The sequence below is a fragment of the Carettochelys insculpta genome, chromosome 5 (assembly GCF_033958435.1).
Source record: "Carettochelys insculpta isolate YL-2023 chromosome 5, ASM3395843v1, whole genome shotgun sequence".
NCBI classification, from domain to species: domain Eukaryota; kingdom Metazoa; phylum Chordata; order Testudines; family Carettochelyidae; genus Carettochelys; species Carettochelys insculpta.
The window spans coordinates 95,962,282-95,983,389 of NC_134141.1; the positions used below are offsets into that span (position 1 = coordinate 95,962,282).

General features: G+C 46.8%; 1 protein-coding gene across 1 annotated transcript in view; it reads left to right on the forward strand.

Moving 5' to 3' along the window:
- ANKRD55 (ankyrin repeat domain 55) overlaps window positions 1–21,108 on the forward strand; it is a 92,448-nt gene that overhangs the window by 10,093 nt on the left and 61,247 nt on the right. Inside the window, exons 2-4 of the mRNA XM_074995959.1 lie at window positions 13,081–13,203; window positions 15,892–16,022; window positions 19,395–19,504. Of these exons, the coding sequence (XP_074852060.1) occupies window positions 13,081–13,203; window positions 15,892–16,022; window positions 19,395–19,504 (364 nt within the window). The remainder of the gene's footprint in view (window positions 1–13,080; window positions 13,204–15,891; window positions 16,023–19,394; window positions 19,505–21,108) is intronic.

Below are 21,108 nucleotides of genomic sequence, written 5' to 3' on the forward strand. Positions count from 1 at the left end.
CATAGAATCCTAGGGCTGGAAGGGACCTCACGAGGTCATCTAGCCCAGCCCCCTGCCTATAGCAGGATCAACCACAACTAAATCATCCCAGCCAGGAATTTGTCAAGCCAGGACTTAATTTTATTGTTCTGTGGGAGAGTAAGTGCCTCACATAGTCAAGGCTGGGGAACTGGCTTCTTTCTCTATGGATCACTCAATGGCTCCAGCACTAGTGAGCCCACCTACATTGTATGAAGCCTAAAGAATTTTGCCAAAAATCCTAGGAGGGCACCCAGGCTAAAAATACCTCCAAATTCATTAGTTATCCCCACACAAATAATTGATCCTGCTCCTTTATTCCATCAATTTCTTCCCCTCTCCAGCACCATAAGGTTCTAACCACTTGTGACAGTGAAAGACTGTGACATTATGTAAGATGGAAGCCCCTGTCTAGCTGCGGAATAGATACACAGGGATACCAGGTATGTGTCACTTCTCTGCCCTGCTATTTGCCTGCAAACTTGATGTAGAGGATACACCTCTTCAGTGCTTTTTTGTTTAAAAAAAAAAGGGGGGAGGAGGTTTCCCCTTCCTTTCCACTCCCTGCCCCTACCAGGGTCCCTGAGCTGGAGCTGCCATCAGGGCTCCATGGCCCTGCTGGCTCCCAGCCCCCAAGCTGCTGGGATTCCCCAGCTAGCCAGGTCCCCGGGGCTGGTGCTGCCAGGAGGGGTCCGTGCCCCAGCCAGCTCCCAGCTGCAGGGCTGCTCCCTCCACACCCCAGCTTCGTGGCCAGGAATCCCAGCTGGGGCTGCGGGGGTGCTGGTAGAGCATACCGTCCAGTAGCAGCACAACAGAAGCCCTGCTCCTCAAGAAGTAAGACTGGGATTAGTCCTAATCTTCAGGGCACAATCAAATCTTGGCCTCTGCCCAGACTGCCAGTTGTGAAAGTGATTTGTGTAATGTGGAACTCAGTTATTTGGACATCTGAACTGAAATCACTGCCATAGTTCACATACTGATAGACTGCCAAGCAGCTATCAAACAACAATGGCTCTTAGTCACTCCTGATCCCAGCTTTCTTGAAAGCTGTGACCTACTTGTCAAAGGCTCAATACCTGCTTACCAACCCTGGAGCATTCTTCTTCCATGACTAGCTGGATTTTAAAGTAAAATTATCAATTTTATATGTAAGTTATTTAAAATGTGTAATTTAAGAGACTAACTGAAAGAAAAACAAACTGAGCTTCCATCTTCTTTTAGTAGTTATGGGATGGGAGGGTCTATATTTTTGGAGGCAGGTTGAATGTCAACTTTCTAAATCCACCGAGACTATAAGCACTAATCCGGAATATGACAAATTAACTTTTCTCAGAGCAAAGGTTTATTGGGCTTCCATGGTAGCCAAGCTTTTAAAGTAAGAATAATGACTGACGATTGTTTCCTAGGAAGAGAGATTCAGGTGCATGGAATTATAATGGATGAGAAGTTATAATCTGAAACTAATGGGAACAAAGCCAAAACTACACAGAACAATGGACTGGATTTATATCAGATACGTTTTCAGTATTTTAATATCACTTATCCAGGACATAATAATAATTAAGAGTTGGTATATTAATAAAAGGTTTGAACAAGCTTCTTTGAATCTGCTTGGACTTCTTTTTCCCTATGAACAATCTTCAAATGTAATTGTTAGCACAGGAAATTATGTGTATAGGGATGTGCCACCTTAACAGATTCCTGTTCCATTGATCAGCTTCTCGCATTAACATTACTTACATGTCATTTTCCTGTCACCTTCCTCTGTTCACAATGTAGTCCAGTGTCCTGAGAAACTTCCTGCTAAAGAACTAAAGGCCAAACCATCCATTACACGAATGGGCCTTAAGGTAGCTGGTCATCTTATGTCATTCTGGTGGTGCAACTGAACAGCAGGACTTAGAACTACTGTGTAACTGAAGAGACCACTTTGTTGTGCCAGCCAGGGGTATGTCTCTGCTGCTGTTGGGAGGAAGCCGCTCAACTCAGGCAGAGGGACTGATGCTGGTTTGGCTTGAGCTAGCACACCAAAAACACTAGTGTGGCCATTGTGGCTCAGGTTGGAGTTTAGGTTCTGAAGCCGAGGGGGTTGAGTGGTCTTGAGAGCCCAGACCTCAGGTCCACACTGTTGTTTTTAGCCTGCTAGCTCAAGCCTTGCTAATATGAGTCTGTCTGCTCGGGGAGGCTGGTTCCCAGCCGTAGAGCAGGCACACCTTAAAGACCAGACTGTAACAAGCCAGCACCATAACATACCCAAAACATTGCACCCTAATAGCAGGCGTGAGCCTGTGGTGAGAGAGTGGGAGAGTTCAGTGGACTTTGAGAAAGATGATTGCTTACACCACCATATAAGAGAAGTGGGTGTAGGGCTCTTCTGAAGCTCTAAGGTGAGCACTACACAGCTGGATACAAGAACCCGAGAACGAGGGAGAAAGTTTGAGCTAAACATTATTATATGATTAATTTCCATGTTAGAAAAAACAAACTGCATTAAAGGGATGTGTTTGGACTTCATATATATATATATATATATATATATATATAAAATAATTGAACTGTGTTTGAAAGACATGTTCTACTACCATTACTTAAGCCTTGTACTCCGCGTGGAGCATAGGTCATCTACAAGCCTCCTCCACTTCACTCTGCCTTGGGACAAAACTTCTAGATGGTTCCACAAGTACCCTAGTTGTTGTCCTTCAGTCTCAGAAGACCTTCTCCACATTGTCCAAAGACTTCCTCTTTTGCATTTTCCTTGTGGGTTCCATGTGAGCACTTTTTTGCTCTTGTGAAAGTGATTCAGTCACAGGCTTGCACTCTAAAATCAATTAAAGTTTAGTTTAAGAATTCAGTATATACTTGTAAAGAAAATACAGAAACATTATCGTGGCAATAAATGATAGGGAACTGCAAAGAACATTCTAAAATAGCCTGAGACATTTGCTGCTACTGAGTGCTGAAGAAGATTAAATTTGAAAATACATTCAGGGTCCAATTTAACATCTTAATGCTAGAGCTTCATAAATACTGTTCTTGATTTCCCAGCAATTTTACTAATGTGCAAAATGAAATTGCAATTCGCTGTGTCACATGAAAGATTACTTAGATGTGTCAGAAGCTTGGGTAATAATAATTAGATCTAGTACTCTTTCAAAAGCAGATTAGTTGAAGTGAAAGAAATTCTAACTATTGGGAAATATACCCTATGTGGCTTTTTAGTAGACACCCAATAAAATATCTGACATGCTCAAAGACACAGTTAGTCTGTAAGAATTACTTCTGGCCAGTGGAGGACATGCTTATTTTTAATTAGTGTGGAGACCAAAGCCATCTGTGAGCATGGGCAAAGGACCTGGTTTGTCTGGATCCATCCTATAGTATTTATCTAGGCATAAATGTCCCACACTCTTTTGCTTTAGCACCTCCTTCTGTAAAATAGCAATAATAATAATTAGATATTTCGCAGAGGTGTTGTGAGGCTTTGAGAGGTGCAGTACTGTGAGAATAGAAAGTGTTACATAGTAAGAGTCATTACATTGTAAGTCGGGTCATCCACGAGTTCATTTACCTCGGGTCCACCATCACTGACACCCTGTCATTGGACACTGAGCTAAATAGGAGGATCGGTAAAGCAGCCACAACTCTGTCCAGACTCAGCGAGAGAGTGTGGAATAACAACAAGCTGTACACTCACACCAAAATGCAAGTCTACAGAGCCTGCATCCTCAGCACCCTCCTTTACAGCAGCGAGACTTGGACCCTGCACGCCCGCCAGGAAAAGAGGCTGAATGTCTTCCACTTGCGCTGCCTCAGGCGCATCCTTGGAATATCGTGGAAGGACAGAGTGTCCAACACTACCATCCTTGAGCAAGCTGGAATCCCAACTATGCACACCCTCCTCAGGCAGCGGTGGCTCCGCTGGCTTGCCCACGTCCACAGGATGAATGATGGAAGGATCCCAAAAGACATCCTGTCTGGCGAGCTAGCCTCTGGCAAAAGACCTCCCGGACTGCCCCAGCTGCGCTACAAAGATGTTTGCAAGAGAGACCTCAGGGAAGTAGACATCAAGCCAGACAGCTGGGAGGAGCTGGCAGACGACCGCAGCAGATGGAGGCAGGAACTATACAAGGGCCTTCAGAAGGGTGAGTTGAGGATCAGACAGCTAGCAAAGGAGAAGCGAGCCCGCAGAAAGCACAGCAAGGACCTGCCAGACCCCTATTACATATGCAACAGATGCAGCAAGGACTGTCACTCTCGCGTGGGTCTTCACAGTCACAGCCGACACTGCAAATGAGGATGCCAAACAGAACTACGAAGGGCGCGTTCCATAGTCTACGTAGACTGAAGGATGCTACTACTAGGGTTATCAGAATTTGGGAGGGGAGGTTTAGTTTGGGTTTTTGATGACACAGATTTTTATTAAGACTTTCTTTCAATGTGTAATTACCTTTATTTTTACAGGGACTAGAAATTAATGTGGGTAGGGCTGGAGTTAGGGTTAGGCCCAAACAGACAGCAGGTCTTCAGGGGACTCCCTGCGTAGCCCATAGACGCAAGACACCCTGGAACATAGTGGGAGGGAAGCTATGGTCTTTGCCCAGCAGAACAGAGACCTCTCCTAGGACTTCAAGGAGGAGGACGATCTCCCCGCTATGGGGAAGATCACCTCCTGCTGAACGGTTCTTTCCTATACTCCTGGCTGGTGGATGAGTGAGGAGGGCCATGACAGCAGAGCTGCAGAGGGCTCCCTGCATAGCCACAGCGGAAGGTGCCAGGAAGGTTGAGACACACTTTGTTAGTATTGTGAAGACGACAAATCATGGCTGTTGGGGAGGTCACCATGCTGCTGAATGGCTCCTGTGTAGGGACAGCTCCAGCACTCCCAGCTGGTGTGTGAGATCAGGTCCATTCAAGTAGGGCCGCAGAGGTCTCTGTGCTGCCCCTCGGCCAGTGACATCTGATCTCTGCAAGTACAAGGCACAAACAACAAGAAATTGTGCTATAAACTGGGGCTGTATCAGTTGGAAGAAAGACCTGGGTGTATTAATCTATGTCTGGGTGAGTATGAGCTGCCAATATGATGTGATTGTCAAAAAGACTAATACGATATTGGGATGCACCTGGCAAGGTGCTACCAGTAATGGTACGGAAGTGTTATTATCGTTACATGAGACACTGGTGAAACCTCATCTGCAGCACTGTGTGATGTTCTTTCCTGCCAAGTTTAAGAAAAATGAATTCAGACAGGGACAGATGCAGAGAAGAGCTGCTGTGTTGATCAGAGGAACGGATAATCTATCTAATGAGAGGTGTTTTAAGGTTCTTGTCATATTTAGCCTAACCAAATGCAGCATGAGGGGAGACATGACTGTTATCTATAAATACATTGGTGGGATAAACACTGGGGGAGAGAGGAATAATTCTAAGTTAAGGGACAATACTGACAAAAGAACAAATGGATATAAATTGTCCATTAATATACTTAGGCTTGAAATTAGATAAAGGATTCTAAGTGGCAGAAGAAAGGAGAACCTTCAAGTTGGACCTTCTGGAGCTGTTCAAGAGAAGTAGTGGGGGCAAAAATCCTAATCTGTTTTAAGACTGAGTTTGGTAAATTTTTTGTAGGGGGATGGTATGATGGGGTTGCCAGAATGGCATATTGTTTATCCACAATTGTTAACAGTCAATATTTCCAGGGGCTAAAGGTGGAGAGGGCTTTGAGTTACTACAGAAAATTCTTTCCCAGATCCTGCTGATGTGCTCAGGTGTCATCTACAAGGTAAAAAAGGTATTTTCCCCAGGTCAGATTGCCAGAGGGTTTTTTTTTTCTTCCCTCTGCTACCTGGCCACATTCTGACCAAAATAACTGTGTGGAGGAGGGAGGGAACTATGCCCATAAATTCGTTACTTTTTCTCTTGTACAAATAACTGATTTTTTTAAACTATCTCTGGGAATGTAATGAGAATTTCTCAGATTCAGTTACTTTCAGCTCTGTTGTGACACCTCTGGATTATATCACACTTGAAAATCTCGTAGTGGTCTGTTAGAATTTTATTGCAGTTTTTAGCTTGTATGGGTCTAGAAATACTGTTTTAAAATGTATCAGAGAGGTAGCCGTGTTAGTCTGTAGCTTTGAGAACAACAAGAAGTCTTGTGGCACCTTGTAGACTAACAGATATTTTGGAGTATAAGCTTTTGGGGGCAAAGACCTGCTTCATGAAGCGTTCATATTCAGAATATGCGTTCATATTCAGTAATGAAGTCTCAGAGATTGCAAAATCCATTTGGTGAGATAAAATTGCCTTTTGAAATAAGAGCCACTGGTGAAATTATGTTCTGAGAGAATGAGAACAAATAAGATTCCCAGAAATGAAGTAAATTAGGTGAGAAGCGGCTTTCACCCGCATTTTCAAAATATTGTGACTGCTGAAGTTCATCTAAATTGAAGCAGAACTCAACTATTGCTTATAAACAACTTGCTTGCACTTGTTTGTCTGTAACTGTTAATGAAACAGTGTAACCCCTGAAATGAGGCCCTGGGATTTTTCCTCTGACCAAGCTGTTATCCCTGAGCAACCATAGAGGCCTTTTTGTTTGCCTTCTCCATAAGTTACTGGTGACGATTGATTAATTTTAAAAACACTTTTTATTTTTCCAGAAGAATTGCACTTGGCTAAATTAAGTCATGCCTCTAGTCAATACATGATTGGCTTTTGCTTTTTATTTTTTCCTTGACAGGCACACAATCCTTTTAGGACTCTAACCCATCTATGGCAGTATTATGTAAGCAGGATTTATGGCTGCTTGAAATCCAAATGCAGGCCTGGGGAAAGCAGTGACTAACCATAGACTCTCTATTTCCCAGCCTTTCTGAAACAGAATTAAAAATCCAGCTGCTAGATTAAAATAATATGTGGCACACAATCGAACCCTGGAAGCAAAATTTTTGTGCTTGAAGACCACCGTTAGTTATATACGATATAACAAACAAATGGTCGGATTATTTTAAAACATTAAGGGTGCATCTACACTAGGTGGCTACTTCGAAGCAGCTGGCACAACGTCGAAATCGCATGCGTCGTGTCTACACGTGCCATGTACTATTTCAACGTTGAAATCGACGTTAGGCGGTGAGACGTCAAAATCGCTATTCCTATCCGAAGATGGGCATGTGTAGACGATCTACATCCCACTACATTGGAATAGCGGCGTCCTCCATGGTGGCCATCAGCTGAGGAGTTGAGAGATGCTCTGTCCAGCCCCTGCAGGGCTCTATGGTTGCCGCGTGCAGCAGCCCTTAGGCCAGGGCTTCTGGCTGCTGCTGCTGCTGCTGCTGCTGCTGCAGCTGGGAGTCCATGCTGTGTGCACGGGGTCTGCAACTGCTTGTCAGCTCTGCGGACCTCGTGCTGTGCAGGCCGAGTGTGTCTGGGAGGGGCCCTTTAAGGGAGCGGCTTGCTGTTGCCCCAGAAGGGCAAGTCCAGCCTCTGACCCCACCCACAGGCTTTGCTGGCCCCTTATTTTGATGGGGAGTGCTTGTGTGTGTGGACGCTCTGCATTTCCTTCTGGGGCAGCTCCTTTCAACATTCCCCGTCACTACTTTGACGTTGAATGTCAACAGCACCAGCCCCAGAGGATGTGTAGACGATACATGTCGAAGTAGCCTATTTCAATGTTCTTACTTTGAAATAGGCTACTTCGACGTAGTGTGCTAGTGTAGACATAGCCTAATAAATGCAAAGCAGCCCCTTTGGGGTTAGCTTCCAGTGTAACTTTAAATCACAAGTGATGATCTGTCCAATATAAGTAAAATTTCAGAGCAAGCAGGATTTGACTCCATAAATGTTGGAACTATGGGGTTGGGGGAGTTGCTGCACCCCCTGACTTAAAGTGGTTTCTATAATATACAAGGTCTGTAGTATGGTTTGATGACTCATTGCAACCACACTATGCAAATTGTTCCAAGCACCCTGTTCTCTCTTCAGTATAAACTTGTGCAGGGAAGATACATGAATCTATACTTTTTATTCTTTCATTTTAAAGTGCACTTAAATACTGCATAGTGTCACAACATGGTAACTCTTACTCTGAATTTCTATAGTGCCTTCTAAGATCCTCAAGATGCTTTACAAGCAACTAATTCTCACAATAGCCCTTTAGCTACGTCTACATGGGATGCTACATCAAAATAGCTTATTTCGATGTAGCGAAATCGAAATAAGCTATTTCAATGAATAGCATCTACACATCCTCCAGGGCTGGTGCCATCGACATTCAACGTCGACGTTGGACAGCACTACATCAAAGTAGGTGCTGCAGGGGAGCGTCTAGACACCAAAGTGGCCCAAATCGAAATAAGGGTGCCAGCAACAGCTGCAGACAGGGTCACAGGGCGGACTAGCACTTCCGGGGCAACAGCTAGCCGCTCCCTTAAAGGGCCCCTCCCAGACACACGCAGCCTGCACAGCACGCGGTCTGCAGAGCCACAGGCACGCACACCCCATGGAAGCAGCATGGACCCCCAGCAGCAGCAGCAGCAGCCAGAAGCCCACACACCCGCCCCTGGAGGAGCAGTGGTTGCTCTGCTCAGTGCCATGCAGGAGGCAGCTGACCATCTTTTATTTCAGGAAGATGAGCTGTCCTTGGGGGATGAGGAAGAAGCCCCAGACCTTGCTGCCCTCCCAGCCCCGCCCCCCCCCGCCGCACACGCCGCCGGCTGTGGAGATACCCCACGAGCACGGACTGGTGGGAGCGGTTGGTGCTCGGCGAGTGGGACAATGACCACTGGCTCCAGAACTTCAGAATGAGCCGGCAGACATTCCTGGAGCTCTGCCAGTGGCTCACCCCTGCCTTACGGCACCAGGACACCCCCATGCGACGTGCCCTCACTGTCGAAATGGGTCGGCATCACTGTCTGGAAGCTGGCCACTCCAGACAGCTACCGATCCGTAGGGCAGCAGTTTGGCATGCGCAAGGTCACTGTCGGGGCTGTCCTCATGGAGGTAAGAGGACCCACGGGGGGGTGGGGGAGCCTGGGGGCAGAGCCTGGGGGAGAGCCCAGGGAGGAGGGGGGGAGCCCTGGGGGAGCCCGGGGGGGGAGGGCCAGACACACCCTGCACACCCCTCACCGGTGCTCTCTCATGTCCTTCCCCTGCAGGTCGTCCGCGCAATCAATGCCCTGCTCCTCCACAGGCTCGTGGGGCCTGGGGACCCAGATGCTGCCATCGCGGGGTTTGCCAGCCTGGGCTTCCCAAATTGCTTTGGGGCTCTGGATGGGACCCATATCCCCATCCGTGCCCCAGAGCACAGCGGAGGATGCTTCCTCAATAGGAAAGGATACCATTCCATGGTCCTCCAGGCCTTGGTGAACAGCCTGGGCCGCCTCTTGGACATTTATGTTGGCTGGCCTGGCAGCACCTACGACGCCCAGGTGTTCAGAAATTCAGGCCTGTGCCGCCGGCTGGAAGCGGGGACCTACATCCCCCAGTGGGAGATCCCTGTGGGGGACACCACCATGCCCCTCTGCATTGTCGCAGACGCAGCGTACCCCCTCCAGCCCTGGCTCATGCACCCTTACACGGGCCATGTCACAGCCAGCCAGGAGCGGTTCAACACGCGCTTAAACCATGCACGCTAGGTGGTCGAGCGCACTTTTGGCTGCCTCAGAGGGCGCTGGAGGTGTCTCCCCACCCGCCTGGATGCAGGCCTCACCAACATCCCCCAAGTTGTGGGTGCGTGCAGCGCACTCCACATCCTGGTGGAGAGCAAGGGAGAAGCCTTCTTCCAGGGCTGAGCTGTGGAGGCTGGCAGGGCCGACGTCCAGCCACCTGCTGTCCCCAGTCGCCAGGTCGACCCTGAGGGGATCTGGGTCCGGGAGGCCCTGTGAGCTCATTTTGACCAGGCTGCGGGGTGAACGCTGGCAGGGCCAGCTGTGGGTGAGCCACCCACTGCACCCCCCCTTCCTCCACAACACTCCCTGCCCCCACGCCCACACCACAGAGAACCCGAGAGCACACACCCCCTCCACGCTTCTGTACAATAAAAAAATGGAATTTTTTTAAACAAAACCCTGCAACCCTTTGTATTATTAATAATATGAAAAACAGAAGAATAAGGGGGGAATTATGTACATGGGGGGGCAGTTACAAAACAGGGGTAGAACAAAAACTATTTACACCAACATGGGGGAATGAACGCAAAGGAGGGGGCCTTGGGTGGCAACATCCTCGGCCACGCACCCCTATTGTCCTGTGCCTGGTGTTGGGGGGGTGTGACCCACGTCTCAGCCGGAGGCCTGGTCAAGGCTGCGTGGGGGCCGGGAGAACCGGCAGGTGTGGCCCTCAGTGGCAGGCCCCAAGACGGCCGATGGTGGAGGGATGGCAGGCGGAGCGGTGGGTGGAGCAGTGGGCGGAGCAGCGGGGGGGGCCAAGTGCTGCTCGATGGCATTGAACGTGCGCATGAAGGCCCCCCAAGCCTCCTGGCACCAGGCCAGTGCTCACTTCTGGAGGTGGAGCCACCGCTCCTCCACCTGCAGGCGCCGCTCGGGCACCTCCAGCTGATGCCGGAGGGTGGCGAGCAGCTGGGGATCTGTGGACGCCTGCAGATGGCCCCGCCGCTGTCGGGCTCATCCTGGGGCTGGTCCATGCTCTGCCGAGGGGCTGGCCTGGTGGGATGGCCCCAGTGGGCTCTCCGGGACCACAGATGGCACGCCGGTGCTCTCCAGGCCCTCTGATGGTGCAGCTGTGGAACAGGGGGGAAGAAGAGTAAAGATAGCCGTTAGTCTGGGCCCTGACCCATGGCCCTTGTCCCCCAATCCCTCTGCTGCTGGTTCCCCATCCCTGTCCCCCAGAGATGGTGATGATGGGTGTCCAACCCCCCCCCCAGGAGACCCTCGATTCCGCTCCCCCCATCCCCAGGGATGGGGCATGGCGCTGTCCTGCTGGGGGGCAGGGGCTGATGGACTCTTCTGAGGGACATGCCACTGCTGTCCTCGGGGCCATGGTCATCTGGGTGTGTGGAGGGCCCTGGTCATGTCTCTTGTCCCCGCCCCTTAACCCTGAGGGTGTGCACCAGGGGGTTACATACCTGACACTTCGCTCCCACGGTCAGGGGACAGCCATCGGGCAGATGCCCTGCTGGAGCTGTGGGAGGGGAGGGCGATCTGGAGCCCCCATCGCTGGAGGCCCCCTCCTCCTCCTCCGGTGTCCCAGGGGTGGGCTCCTAGGGGGGCCTGTGGGGTGCAGGGCTGGCCTCCGGGGTGGACTCCATCTCCGGGGCCTGCTGGGGCTTGTCAGCCAATGTGTCAAGGGTGGCCCGGGGTGGGGGAGGAGGTGTACCAGGGGCCCAGGATTTCTCTGAGCTCCCTGTAAAAGGGGCAAGCAGCAGGGGCAGCCCCAGATTGGCTGGCCGTGTCCCAGGCCTGGGCGTAACCCTGCCACAGCTCCTTCACCTTACTCCTGACGTGGTAAGGAGTGCGGGCAGGGTGAGCCCGGGCAGCCAGGCCCTTGGCCAGCCGAGCGAATGCATCCACGTTCCGCCTCTTGCTCCCCATTACCTGGAGCACCTCCTCCTCGCCCCAGAGCCCCAGCAGGTCCCGGATCTCGGCCTCCGTCCAGGAGGGGCCCCGCTGCCTCTTCCCCCGTGACTGGCAGGCTGGGAGCCCTGGGTCCCCTTGGGGGGGTGCCCTGTGGGTACTTGGGGGGCTGGCTGGCTGCCATGGGGTGCAGGATGGTGGGTTGGGGCTGCAGAGAGACATGCAGGCTGTGCACGTGGCTGTGCTGCTACCTGCACGAGCTCTCAGCTTCCTGCACAGGAAATAAGGGGGCGGGGAGCTTTAAGGGGCTGCTGCACGCAGCGACCATAGAGCTCAGGGGCTGGAGAGAGCATCTCTCAACCCCTCAGCTGATGGCCGCCATGGAGGACCCCGCTATTTCGATGTTGCAGGACGCGGATCGTCTACATGTGCCGTACTTCGACGTTCAACATCGAAGTAGGGCGCTATGCCCATCTCCTCATAAGGATAGCGACTTCGACGTCTCACCGCCTTATGTCGATTTCAACTTCGAAATAGCACTCGGCACGTGTAGACGCAGCGGACGCTATTTCGAAGTTGGCACAGCTACTTCAAAATAGCCGGCTAGTGTAGATGCGGCTTTTGAGTCACAGAAGTGTTCTATTTGGCTGGATCTTCCAGCAAACTAAGACCTCTATGCATGGCCAGGAACAAAGTGGCCTTAAGGCAGCTTGAAATAAACAGTATGATAGCACCTACACAGGTGAACTGATGTCTTGCTGGCAGAGATGGCTCCAATGCTTCCTTCACCAGCCATGCCACCTTCATCCCTCAGGGAAATTTATTTAAAATTGGACCAACATCCATTTCAGCTTGCAAACTATCATCAGAAACACCTGCCTAAATGTGTTACTTCTGTTGTAAATCAGCTTTTTTTGTAACACCTGGTACTATCAGATGCAAAGAGAGAGTAAGGATTATACAGTTCTCATTCACGCTTCCTTATTTTACAAACTATTTGCTTTTAAACCGCCATTGAAATTGCAAACATTTATATTTCCCAGGTGAAGATCAGAATACTTCAGAGAAAACAAATGCATAGTCTCCCCCTTATGTTTTGGGTGAGGTGACAAAGAAACTGAAAATTCCTCTGTCCTTAACTTATATTACAGCATACATATGTATGTGACTGCTGATCTTCTGAGAAATATGTTGTAACTTAGTTGATGAGGTTCTTTGTTTCAGAACTTAGTGTTTCTTGCTCCAGAGTTGATGCTATGCAATTAACACAGCTTTCATGTGTTCAGTCAGAAACTGAGCCACACTGGGAGTTTGCTTGTTCTCAGTAGCTCTGCAAACTCGTAGTAGATACTTAGCAATGAAGAACATGATTCAGGCGACTAAATGCAATATCATGTGGGCTAGATCTGGTTTTGGTTGAACTTCTTAATTATATAGCCATCCCAGCCTCATGAAAATAAGTGGCATTATTTTCACCATTCACCATTTGTAGAGTTCCCCCAAATACTCACTTATGTGTATCTTTCACTAGGCGATTCAGCAGAAGAAATTGACTTAACTGTGGTTTACCAAGCAGCTGCCAATGGCGATGTCAACACACTGACTGCAGTGATTCGTGAAGATCCTTCAATATTGGAATGCTGCGACAGCGAGGGTAACATACTTAGATTCTTTCCAATGGAATAATCACCCCAATATGTGACTAGGCTATCATTTTTCCCATTTTTAATATTAACTTTAAAAATCAGTGGAACATCATAAATGGAAGTATATCTCATTTCTCCCTTCGGCTGCGTCTACACGTGCACGCTACTTCGAAGTAGCGGCAGTAACTTCGAAATAGCGCCCGTCACGTCTACACGTGTTGGGCGCTATTTCGAAGTTGAAATCGACGTTAGGCGGCGAGACGTCGAAGTCGCTAACCCCATGAGCGGATGGGAATAGCGCCCTACTTCGACGTTCAACATCGAAGTAGGGACGTGTAGACGATCCGCGTCCCGCAACATCGAAATAGCGGGGTCCTCCATGGCGGCCATCAGCTGGGGGGTTGAGAGATACTCTCTCTCCAGCCCTTGCGGGGCTCTGTGGTCACCGTGGGCAGCAGCCCTTAGCCCAGGGCTTCTGGCTGCTGCTGCTGCAGCTGGGGGTCCGTGCTGCATATACAGGGTCTGCAACTAGTTGTTGGCTCTGTGTATCTTGCACTGTTTAATGAAAGTGTGTCTGGGAGGGGCCCTTTAAGGGAGCGGCTTGCTGTTGAGTCCGCCCCGTGACCCTGTCTGCAGCTGTGCCTGGCTCCCTTATTTCGATGTGTGCTACTTTGCCGTGTAGACGTTCCCTCGCTGTGCCTATTTCGATGTTGGGCTGAGCAACGTCGAAGTTGAACATCGACGTTGCCAGCCCTGGAGGACGTGTAGACGTTATTCATCGAAATAGCCTATTTCGATGTCGCAACATCGAAATAAGCTATTTCGAAGTTGGGTGCACGTGTAGACGTAGCCTTCATGAGCAGTAGAATAGGTAATTTGTATTTTCTTTGGGATATCCTTGGGAATATGCATTTTGGATAACTCTATATGGTCATAAAACAATATTTCTCAGAGGGAATTAACAAATAACAAGCAATCCTGTTGCACCTTAGGCTACAGCTAGACCACAGAGTTATTTCGATATAACAGCTGTTATATCGAAATAACTTTGCTAGCATCTAGACTATGCATGCATTATTTCAAAATAAAATTGAAATAGTGGGTGCATTATTTTGGAATTGGTAACCCTCAATGCAGGAAGAATAGCACCTATTTCAAAATAGCTATTTCAAACTATGCACTATTAAGACACAGAGTAGTGCTATTTCACGCATAAGGGGCTCCAATTGCACTATTTCAAACTAGTGCTACGTGTCCAGAAAAGCTATTTTGAAATAGCTGAGTGCTATTTTGAAATGCATTTAGTGTGTAGTTGTGATATTTCAAAATAGCTGTTTTGAAATATCTTATTTCGAAATAGGGCTGACGTGTCGCCATAGCCTTTGAGAGTAACAAATTTATTGGATCATGATGTCTTTGTTTTCTTCAGATGGAAATCAATCCATTCTACCCATGAGAGCTCATGACCTAATAAATTTGTTAGTCTTTAAGGTGCTTTGAGACTGCTTGTTATTTATGAAATAATATTGTTCTTCCTCCTTAAGTTCATTTATTTACATATAAATAAGATAGTCCCATGTAACAGACAGTGGACACAGGACACAAAGACCTTTGCCGTGAATTTATGTTATTTGTCTCCAGAAAAGAAATGCTGGAAAATTGCCAAAATTTCAGGGGAGGATGAAGATGTCATTTATTTTATTCAAATCCAAAGTTTGTGTGTGTGTCTGGACGTCTTAAAGATTCATTTGGCCAAATTTTCAGAAGTGGTTGCCAGCAGTTAGTTCTGGTTGCAAAATAAGGGCACAGGTATAAACAACTTATAAAATGATAAAATATGCAGTTTTTGCCCAAAGAGCAATTGAACGTATAAACAGTCATCTCTTTAATGCTGGAAGGTGCATGGTTTTTTTCTGTTCAAGTTCTAATGCCATGCCTGATGTGGTGCATTCTGAGTGCATGCAGTTTCTTGGTTGTCTTTACAGGAATGTATTTTCCACGTCAATTTGAGCCAGAGCTTCTTGCAAGCTTGTCTGTTAAAGTATGTTGTGTTCAGTCAAGAGACTAATTTTTACCATAGTAGCATTTTTCCAATTTGCATGAAAATTGTAGGTTTCCCAATCATATAACAAACAAAAACAAAACCCCCTGCAGATATCTGTGTCTGTTCCTGATAACTGGCCTTAAAATCCAGGTTCAGAAACTGAGACCCAGGTATTGTTTTCAGACAGTTCCTGGGACCTCAGTATTGTCGAGATGAGACCTTTTGACCTTCCAGCTGCTCAAGCAAAGTAATAAATGCAGGCTGTCTAATTGCCTTCAGTGGACTAACCGTTAAGTTTCAACTCCAGAGTACTTTGGTTGAGATGGACTCAAACACTGGTGTAAATGTGAGCTCCTGCAAAATAGAGGGCCAGCTTCTATAATACTTTCTCATGTTGAGAAGTCTTGTTGATGGAAAAAAGAATTTTCCCACCAAAAAGTTAAAGGTTTTTTAATTTGAGGTACATTTTAAAAAAAAAAGTGGATGATCATATGCCTCCAGTACAGCTCCTAAACATAGAGGAAGCAGTTTGTTAACATAGTAGTGGTTTGTTTAGCAAACAAGAGACTATCTCCTCCTTATGGCTTTAATAAATTAAGCCTTGTAAAAGAATTATTACTACTTAATTAATTAGCAACTATTTCTCCCCCAGGCTGTACCCCCTTGATGCATGCCATTTCAGGACGCCAAGTTGATACAGTGAAATTGCTGTTGAAGATGGGAGCCAATATTAATACTCAAGATGCCTGTGGACGTACCAGCTTAACTCTTGCAACTTATCTGGTACTGATATTTCTGTATGTTGCAGAGAGCACTTTGGGATGATCAGAGGGTAAAGTAATGAAGAGTAATTTTGTATTTTAGAAAGGAGAGAAAAAGTGCAAGACTTTTACAGTCCTAGAGAACTGTGCAAAAACCAAGGCTTCAGTGCAACTGTGACATTTTCAGCTAGAAAAGCAGGAGAATGGGCAAGACATTCCTATATATTAGATATTTCCTTTGCCCGATGTTTTCAGAAACTGCTGTGATTAGTATTCCTTCCTGTTTCCCTGACAGGAAAAAAATCATCCATCGAAGTTAAAAAAAAATGACTGGAAAATATTCTTGCCACTCAGGTTGGCCACATGGCTTCAAAATTCCCTGTTTCAAATGAATTTCTTATGCTAATGATCTCTATGGCTTACATGTACACTAGCAAGTTTTTTTTTAAAAAAGCCAGGGCTCTTCTGAAAAATCCCATGGAGCGTCTAGACACAAATGCATTCTTTCGATATTAAATCAGGAGAACATAGCACTTTGTCCGGTGGCCCTCTTCTGCTCCCGAGAGAGGAAGAACACCTTTTTCTGAAAGATTCTTTCAGGGGAAAAAAACATGTTGATGCCCCAGGCACCCTTTTTTCAAAAGATCAGTCCTCCATGTCACCAGATTTTTCGATCCGTGGCATTTCCTGGCCTGTTCTTTCAAAAGAGCAGCCAGGGGTGGCCGCTCTCTATCAAAAGAGTGGATCGATTTTTGGATCCACTTTTTTCTGTGTGGTTGCAATCTTTTGAAAGAAGTTCTTTTCAGAAGAGATTTTCCAAAAGAGCTTCTTTCAAAGGACCGCTGAGGTGTAGCCCTAGTCTATGACTAAAGAGGGGACATAAGATAGGAGGACAATTTGCTCCCCTCCCCCAAGGATTAATTAAATCTCCCCATAAAGATTTTAAGGATTTGGATCATGAGCTTTCCTCTGCAATATAAGCAGATGCCGGGGGTAAGGAGACTGAATTATTTAAAACACTCCCTAGGTTAGTGTTAGAGACAGTTGAGCACACAAACCTTGAATGCCTGTGGAAATTGCAGTGCCATGAGGTTGATGTGAGTCTGCTACATGTGATTTAAATTACTGAGTGGTGATTTCTACACTGCACGAAATGTGAGACCTAGTGAGAATCTGGGTTTGATGTCTGCCTAGAGGATTGACGTCAGTGGGATTGCATGTGTGCATGAATGAAACTTGGATTTAGCCTTGTGTTTCTATTGTAAACTTCCCTCCACCTCTGAAATGGCAAAACTAATGGTAGGCTGTAACCTGTGATTTAAATTAGCTTCTGTGCCAAATGACTGGCAGATAGCTAATGTGATGCCATTTTTAAAAAAGATTCCAGAAGTGACATTGGCAATGGAAAGCCAGTAAGCCAGACTTCAGTACTGGCAGTTGACACTACCATAAAGAACATTAATGTGAGACATAAAGATGAACATTGTTTGTTGGGGAAGACTCAAAATGTGTTTTTTTAAAGGGAAATCATGCCTCACCAATCTAGTAGAATACTCTGAAGGGGTCAACAAGCATGTGGATGAGGGGAATCCAGTGGATATAGTGTACCTAGATTTTCAGAAAGACTTTGACAAGCTCCCTCACCAAAGGCTCTTAAGCAGAGTAAATGGTCATGAAATAAGAGGGAAGGTCCCCTCCTGGACTGGTGACTGGTTATGAAAAGAAACAAAGGGTAGTTTTCAGAATGAAAAGAGGTAACTAGTGGTGTCCTCTGGGATCTGTACTGGGGACAGTCCTATTCAATATATTCATACATTATCTGGAAAAACGGTAAGCAGTGAGGTGGCAAAAATCACAGATGACACAAAACTATTCAAGTTAGGTAAGGCCCAATTAGCTTGCAAAGAGCTGCAAGAGAATCTCACAAAAACTGGGTGAGATGGCAACAAAATGGCAGATGAAATTCAATGATGATAAATGCAAAGTAATCCACATTGAAAATCGTAATCCAAACTCTACATATAAAATGATGGGACCTAAAATAGCTGTTACCAGTCAGGAAATCAGTGTTGGAGTAATTATGGATAGTTCTCTGAAAAAAAAAGCTGGGAATCGTTAAGAAAGGAATAAATACTGAAATCAGAAAAGGTTCAGAAAAGGGCATCAAAACCTTAAGGGTATAGAACAGCATCTGTATGAGGAGAGACTGGGACTTTTCAGTATGGAAGAGACGACTAAGTGGGGAATATGACTGAGCTCTATCAAATCATGACTGGTGTATAGAAAGTAGATGAGGAAGTGCTTTTTACTCCTTCTCATGACGCAAGAACTTTGAGTCACCAAATGAAATTAAACAGGTTTAAAACAAATAAAAGGAACACTTTCTTTACAAAATGCACAACCAACCTGTGAAACTCTTTGCCAGAGGATGTTGTGAAGTCCACAACTGTACCAGGGTTCAAAACAGAACTAGCTAAATTCATGGAGGATAGGTCCATCGATGGCCATTAGCCAGGCTGGGCAGGGATGGTGGCCCTAGTCTCCATTTACCAGGAGCTGGGAATGAGCTGGAACTGTACATTCCTTCTGGGCTTTCGTCTGACTCAGTATTGCCATTCTTATGTTCTACTCAGCGGATACTGGACACACTTATATGCACAGGCACATGACTTAAGCTGCAAGAGAGTGATAGCTCTTTAGAGGCTCCAGTTTGAGCAAAGCCCTTAAGCACATGGCAAACTGCTTTGCTGATTGAGAACCAGAGGGCTCATCTGTTTTGGATTGTCTTGTAAGGTGATGGGATTTAATTCCCATCAGTGACCAATCCCTATGAATGATGGTGTCATTTTCAGTATAACACGTCTATTGAATTGAGACCACTGTCAAAAGCTACTTCCTAAAAAAAGAGGAATTGCTGAAAGCAAAACCTAAAATAACTCAAATTTCAGGCTTTTCATATCAATGTACTACCTGTGCCAACTTAATATAAAGAAACTGAGATCCAATACTCAGGCTCTTGGCAGACCGATAGAATTTAAAATCCATATGCAGGAAGGTACATCAGACATGCTAGTACAGCAGCAATTAGCAACCTTTTTTAAGCACCATGTCTACTGTAAATCTTTAGCCCACCACTGCCAAGAAAAGGCCAAAATGCAGTGGAAGTAAAAAGCTTAATTACAGTGATGGCTGGATCAACCAATCCAAGACTTGAAAAGACCCAAATGGAAACTACCTACAAAGCTCCAAAATGGTGGAGGTTTTTCTGTTTGTTTTTTGTTTTTCTGAAGCCAAGGGACATATCCTCCCCTGGTGCAAACAGAAATACACCAGCTAATGATTTGGCCCCAAATCTTCTCTGTTTCTCTTTGACTTTCTGTACATTCTTTTTTAGGGGTGGCTTGAAGGCTGTGTCAGTCTGCTCCGAAATGGTGCCAAGCAGAACATACCGGATAAAAATGGGAGACTGCCACTGCATGCTGCTACCGCAGAGCCTGATGTGAGGTACGCCCCGTATTAAAAGGACATTTGTTTGTTGGAGTAAAACAACTTTGAGGTCTGGTACATAGTCACCAAAAGAATGTGGAGACTGGCTGGCTGGAGGCAGCACAACGCAGGCAAGCTAGCTGTGGCAATTACACGTCTGGTTTGCTGTTTCACACATTTAAATGAAGTGGCTATTGAGATTTCAGACCTCCGTCCGGGGTTCTTTGTGCTGCATGTGTCTTACAGAAACGTATTCAGGCAGAGAGAAGAGTCTGATTTAAATCACACCAAAGCTATGGAAGGCAGAAACCCCAGATTTCCCACAGTGAACAATCACCACCCATGAGATCAAGCCACCTCTGTGCTCCAAATACTAAAGGAAGTTTGTTTCTGTGATAGTTCAGTGCTGTATCCTCCCTAGATAACTTTGGTGCCAGTGTTCTTTAACTCAGGCTTTCGCAGTATTTTCAAATGTGGGTTTCCCAGCAGGAGATAAAAAACCAGTTGCACTGCCCTCTACGTGCACATACACTGAATGTGATAGGTTGTGTGTTAAGCAGAGGTTCCTATAACGTACTTGTGGTTCGTGCAGAATTGGCTTGTCAGTTGGTTATGACTCTTCCTCATTTCCATCTGCATTAAAAGACAGCTAACATTTTACCACATACCGGTGTTACTTTCTCATGTAAGAAATTGCTACCTCTGCCACAGTAATGTTATGTGGATAATGGTAGTGGCATAATAGTAATAATTATTCTTATTTCTTTGTATTATTATAATGCCTCAGAATCTCAGCCATGGAAAACAGTCACTGCTGTATAATGTGTATATACAGTAAACCTCACCCACCTCGTCCTCGCCCACCACTCAACTCTCACTGTTGGATCCTAGCAACTGTTGTGCATTACAGCAACGCCATCCCCCAGGCAACTGCATCAGCTCGCAGGCGAAACACAGTGAGGGGGGTCTGGTCTGTCTCACATACCGACCTTATGGAGGGACTTGTTCCTTCTCCCTTCTAATGCGCGGTCTCAACGGGGACCAGGAGGTGTGGAGCTGCAAATCGACATCTCCTGTGAAGGTGGAGGAAGACGCCCCACTGCCTTGTGGGTTATCCTGGGAAGGAGTAAGGCTAAGGGAGTAAACCCTGACAGAAAATCTGGAGGGGAGTCCTAAGGCGGTTCTATGTCAACTTCTGGCACTGTCCCGGCAATTCCTGCAGCTGAGCTGGTACCAAATGTAGAGGTTATCCTTTCATTTGGACTATATCAGTAAAGCCAAGAGAGGCGGGGCCTGGTGTCTGGGCAGCCCAGGGTCTCCATAAAAATCTCCCAGGCTTGTGCCTGGAGAGGTACTCCAGCATCGCTTAAAAGCATTGAACCAACACAGGAGGCAACAGATACCAGTTATAAGCTCTTGCTCGATTGGTGTAGAGAACAAGTGCCAGGGGTTGCTTCCAATGGTGGGAGAGATCATTGCATCTCATTGGACAGTCACCGCCCTCCTCAAACTGGGCAGTCCCCAGCCAGTAGGGTACTGTCTCGCCACAGTTCACTTGCCTTACTGGGTGCATGAGGCTTAAGGTTCCCAAACCTGACAAGTGACTGAAATGAGCACCAGAC